Source organism: Arachis ipaensis, chromosome B03 (genome assembly GCF_000816755.2).
Source record: "Arachis ipaensis cultivar K30076 chromosome B03, Araip1.1, whole genome shotgun sequence".
Lineage (NCBI taxonomy): Eukaryota > Viridiplantae > Streptophyta > Magnoliopsida > Fabales > Fabaceae > Arachis > Arachis ipaensis.
Genome location: NC_029787.2, coordinates 17555365 through 17561396, shown reverse-complemented (window position 1 = coordinate 17561396; position 6032 = coordinate 17555365). Strand labels below are relative to the sequence as shown.

The window sequence follows — 6032 nt, the reverse complement described above, 5'->3', positions numbered from 1 at the left end:
TTGGCAACTTTGTCTATTATAAAAGAAGCAATCTTCCCTCTTCATTGAAAGGTATAATGCACTATAGCATTACTCACATTAATCAGCTTTACATGCTTATCCGTCCAAGTAGACCAAATTCCATTAGACAAATGGCTTTCTTGAGATAATATATCAAGTGAACAAGCAAAATAAAATAGCAAACAGGAGATGTAAATATTCAAAAACTTAAGGATAGATGGTCCACATATGTCCATGGAACTCAACCATGACAAGGCTTCTAGTGACCATATTTCTGAAATTCCCACTCACTGTTATCTGTACCAGAACAGAAAGATAAGGTCAGCATTCAGCAAGAGGTGCAGTTTTTGAGTTCCATAGCAGCACAAACATATAGGGTAAAAATAATTAGGCCCACATACCTAGAGGACATACTTGACGGGTCTTGAGCCAACGACTAATGCAATGGAAGTGAAAAGCATGGTTACAAACCCCTGTATAAAGTGAGAGTTAAAGCCAGAGCACGCAACATTATGAGTAACTCTTCATATGCTAAGCAGAACAGTAACAGACTAGAGAGACAAACATGATAACAGAATGGCCCATCAATAATTCTATAAAACCCTGATTGTTCGACCCAAAAGATGGGAGAAAAAACTCTTAAGGCATAATATTTTTGCAGAGGTATATCCAATCAAATTGCATAGCCAAAAAGTACATCCACAGTTAGCAAACTGCGAGATTATACCTCTGAAGAGAAATATTTTAAAAGCAAAAATCTGTTAAAAAATAACTCGTGCATCTGCACAACAACATGTAGAAAGTAAAGAAAGCAATGGGCAAGCATAGAAATTAGAAAGGCAATCATAACAGTCAATTCTCAATTTCTCATAGTCTAAGGCTCCAAGCCATGGCTATCAAGGACATGCAACTAACTTCAAAATGCATTTGAAATAGAAAATTTGATATTTTGGTTCAAACTTTAAAGATGAATGATGACTTTCCTTTTATTTTTAGGAAAAGGATGAATGATAAATTATCAACCATTCAAAGCCGTTATCTCATACCAGTAGAATGATAGAGGATATGGACACTATTATAGTCAAGTATGCATTGCATACCTTGATAAAAAAAAAAAACAACATACAACTATGATGCCTCAGTAACAATTGTTACTATTGCCATCGGTTGGAAGGTCAGAAAAATGCAACGTACTTTCCATGAAACATGCCAATATGTTTATTGTTCAACTTTAGGGATGTCACTGATAATATCAGTTCCTAACTTCCTATAAAGAGATACAAGTTTATTTCTCTTAAATGAAATCTTTGAATGTATATGCACTCAATATCGATGCACCAAAAGATGAATTACTTCAGTCAAATAGATAAAATAGAGGAAGATCAAGTATTTTGAAGACCAACTCAGTTAAGCTTACATCCCAGCCTAAGTGGCCATCACAATCCACACCTTTGGAATTAAACGAAAACACCAGAATTAGATTTGAGGAATATTCATGACACATCACTGTATCGAAAATCAAAAGCTGTTTCTTTTTCCTTGGCATTTCAATTCCGAAAACTACTTCAGTTAATTCGATTTGAGGAATATTCATGACACATCACTGTATCAGCTTAGGTATAAACTTACAAAACTAACCAAACTAACTGAACACTACTTGCTTTAACAGTATAGCTTATTTGTATGATAAGATTCACTCAATCTGATCTAACATAAACCCTAAGATGAGCGGAGAAAACATTATTTCACACTGAATCAGCAATTAATGTTTAAAACAGGAAGAACAAGATGAGAGTATGGTACGGAAACATTACCCCAAGCCACAGTGCATTCCTCGCTAGTTGCACTAGCTTGATTAGCTTGGCACTCGATACCTAAAACCACCAAACAAAAATATTTTAAAAGTGAAAGATCATAAATCGAAGTAGTTGAAGTGAAAGAAGAAACTTACAGAGATCCATGATGTGGTTCCTGCAGATGGCACAGTTATCCACAACAATATCTGCAACCAATAACAGAAGCGCTTGATATTGATAATTTCAAAGTGCGAGATAATCGTACTAAAAAAAGGGAAAAGTTAGGGTTTAAGGAAAACAAACCCCAAGCCCATAGAGCAACGGCGTTCCACTTCTTGATCTCGAAGCGTTTGGGCTTCTTGGTGGAAGGGCCGGCGGCGCTGCTGGAGGGCTCGCCGGCGGGAACCATAGGAACATCGGAATCAAGTGTCGCCATTAATCTCTTTCTTTCTCTGAATTCTGGACTGCGCTGTGACCGGGATGAGTTTCTATTTGAGTTGATTCTCGAACTTTTTTGCGACAGAACCGGACTACGGTGCAAGGCTCCGTATGTAATCGTATGTTTATCTTTTAAATGCTTGTTTAGTAGTTATTAAATCGATGAAAAATGATTTTTTTTTTATTTTTTAATATATTTGGTAAATTTTAATAATAAAAATAAAAATATTAAAAAATATATTTTTTTAAAAATTATAATTTATATTTTTAAAATTTTTTTTTTTTAGATTTTACATAATAAATAAATAAAAAAATATTTTTATCTTATTTATTAAAATATAATTTGATAGATAAAAATATCTTTTTACATGAGATATCTAAACATAAAATCACTTTTATTTTTATAAAAGATCTTTTTCAAAAATGACACCCAAACAAGCCCTAACTCTCTCTTAAATTCTCTCATTCTTTTTTCAAAATTGATTACAATAAAAAAATTATATGCATAAAGTTTACTTCATCGAAAACTAATTTTCGAATTGAAGTCGGAATTCAAAATCCTCTATTTTAGTATATGTAATATTTTCTTGAATTTGAATTTCGGGTACAAAGGTAAATGACTTTGCATACTTTGGCTTCATATTTAACGTTGGCTTTTCGTGAAGCACTTAAATGTTCCAGATTTACCCAGTAAACAATTATATTGTATTTACCTCTGTTTTAGAATTGCGGTTTTGGCGGCAGAATTCATACCTGCTGCCATACAGTGCTCGGCGCAAGGAGTTTTTTACCGCAGGGGCGTCATGGCGGGCCGCCGGGTGCAATAGAAATGGTGGAAATAGCAAGTATTTGGAAAATTTTGTTAAATTTAAGGGTTATTTTGGTAATTTAGAAAAATCTATACATCGTCCTCCGTTGTTTAGCCTCCTTTCTTCAGAAAACAACTTCTTTCTCTCTAACGGTTCCAAAACTCTCTTCGCTCTCTCCCTCTCTGGTGATCTTTCTTGCGTTCTCTCTGCCGTTTTGTCGAATATGAACTGAAGCTGCTACTTGCCAGCGCTGCCAGACGCCACTCCTTGTCACCGGTTCCATCGTCTTTCTCTCTGGTTCGTTTCTATTCGTCTGTTCCTACTTTCTATTTATTTTTTCCTCCCCCTGTTGGAATAACGTTTCAGTGTTATAGATCTCTCTTCTTCCATCCTTTTGTGTATAGACCTCTCTTTTTCCGTCTTTTATTTCGACTTACATAGATTCATTATGTCTACTTCAAAGCAAATATACATTTTTTTGGTGAGTAATGCCTGAATCATGATTCTTTATTGCTATGTTAGTGCTTATTTGGGTGTCATTATCTTGATAAAAAAATATTTTTTTAATGGAAAAAGATTTTTTTAATAGAAAAAGATTTTTTTTATTTTATTTTTTAGCTTGTTTGACAAATTTTTAGTAGTAAGAATAAAAGCACTAGAAAAATAAAAAAAATATCTTTTTTGAGAAGGTGTAATTTATATTTTTTTTAAAAGATCTTTTTCTTTTAAAAAATGATGTTTTTCATGTAATAAATAAACAAAAAAATACTTTATAGTGCTTGTTTGGGCACCATTATCTTAATAAAAAAAGATATTTTTTAATAAAAATAGATTTTTTTAGTGTATTTGGTAAATTTCTAGTAGTAAAAGTAAATGTACTAGAAAAATCAGAAAAATATCTCTTTTTGAGAAGCTGTCATTTACATCTTTTTTGAAAAGATCTTTTTTCCTTAAAAAAAGATATTTTTCATATAATAAATAAACAAAAGTACCTTTATATTGTTATACCTAAACATAATTAATAAATAAAAAGATATTTTTACATGAGATATCCAAACATAAAATTACTTTTACTTTTACATAAAATCATTTAAAAAAATATAACTCAAAAAAAGATATTTTCTTAAAAACTCACCCAAATAAATCCATAATTAATAAATAAAAAGATTTTTTTATATGAGATATTCAAAGATAAAATTACTTTTTATTTTTTCACTTGATCTTTCAAAAAAAATAACTCTTTATATTTGTTGTCACAGGTAGCGTACTAGGATTATTCTTTAATCCAAAATTGATTATTCTTTGAAGACTAGAAAGGATTCAAAGGCACTTGGACAAGATCAACAAGCCCCCTGTCCTCACCATAGTTGCTATTGGATGTTGTTATTATTATTATTTTCAGAGTGCAGATGGTGATATCATAGATTGTGTTCACAAAAGAAAACAACCAGCTCTTGATCCCTGTTCACTCTTGTTCTTTCGTCGCTCGCTTAACAATGTAAGTCTTTGATGTCAATAATGCGCTTCAAATTCCGTTAGGGTTTCTCTAGAGCCACGAATTTCATCACCGCTGATACGCAATCTTTTCAGGGGAGCGGTGAAGTTAGTCTTTCATTCTTCGCCGCGTATAGATGGCGTTTCTGTTGATCCTGAACCCGATTGGAGCTTCGACGCTCTCGTTTCGGAGCTCAATACCTTGGAGGCGAAGCTCGCCACTACTTCGGTTACTTCCTCGCAGTTCCAGAAAACAATGCCTACTTGGAAGAGAGGAGGTGAGAGAGGTAAACCTTTCGTGTTGCGTGCTCAAGAATTTGATTTGGATGACACAGAGAGCGACGATGATGGGGATAACAAAGCTTTGGTACCTGTCAAACGATTCAATTGCGATGAACTTTATCTGAGGTGCCTCTTTCTTCTTGAACCCTAGTCAATTTGAATACCCAACGCTATGTGAACGTTTTGTGGATCTTTAACTTCGCTTTCTCTTAGTGGATTATTTTATTGTGTCAATAACTTATTAAATTAACTTAATTAAATTTAGTTATTAAAATTATTTGGTTATGTTGCAACTCTGTAAAGTTAATTATAATATTTGAGAGTACATAAAATTAAATGTTTCTTTGGTGACCCATTTAATCTATTTACGAATTCGCATGTCTTTCTTTTCTGGAGCATTGTTTTTGGTAGGCTCTTTTTTAGACCTTTGGTTTTCGTTACATATGGTGATTAAATGGGTTGGGCTCACATGGTCCGTGGGTCTGATATTAGGGAATACCAGTTACTTTAACAACAATATCATCTTTTACCAAAAAAAAAAAAAAAAAATTGCTTGCCAAATGATAAAACAAAATTGATCCATCTAGGTGCTAGGCGAGATGCTTAAGCAAATGACGAAAGTACTCAGCTTGAAAGAGCATAAAATTGTAAAAAAAAAAAAAAAAAATCAAAGCAACTTTTATGTTTTATGTCATATAGCCATCAACAATATGAATTAGCTATCACACCATTCTTTATAACAATAAAACGACCTAACAACACAATCTACCACATCCCACATCCAGTTTTGAAAGATGACTTTATTTCTACATATCTAGATATTCCATATAACTGAGGAGAAGCCAACAAACCATTTTTTGCGGAAGTCTTTTTTCAAAGGCAATATCCTCTAACTTTTAAAATGTTCTTCTATTGTACATGGGATGCTCCAAACACGTTCCACATCAGTAATACATGTGCACTACACCAGCCAAGTATACTCACAAGTAACAAACAAATATTACACAGATTCAACTTCCTTATTACACATAACAAAAATATTATCACTCTGTTCAACGATACCCAATCTACTTAGTCGATCCTTTGTATTAACTCGGCCTACTAGCACAAACTAAGTAAACAACTCAACTCGAGGGGGAACTAGTCATTTTCAGATTCCACTTGTGAATTTGTATCTAATATTATGATATGTCAAGGTCTCTTCCTGTAATAC

At 33.1% G+C, this 6032-nt stretch overlaps 2 protein-coding genes across 2 annotated transcripts; one reads left to right on the top strand and one right to left on the bottom strand.

The window, feature by feature from the left end:
* Nucleotides 1-2365, bottom strand: LOC107629957 (RING-box protein 1a). The gene is made up of 5 exons (XM_016332928.2): nt 2100-2365; nt 1952-2002; nt 1815-1874; nt 402-473; nt 1-297 (listed from the first exon to the last, which is right to left on the bottom strand). Exons 1-5 carry the CDS (start codon nt 2230-2232, stop codon nt 260-262), a joined length of 354 nt encoding a protein of 117 aa, XP_016188414.1. The 5' UTR covers nt 2233-2365; the 3' UTR covers nt 1-259.
* On the top strand, nt 4316-4985 carry LOC107632696 (protein GLE1-like). Its single transcript, XM_016336363.2, has 2 exons — nt 4316-4541; nt 4634-4985. Coding segments are annotated over exons 1-2 (339 nt in total). The 5' UTR covers nt 4316-4539; the 3' UTR covers nt 4971-4985.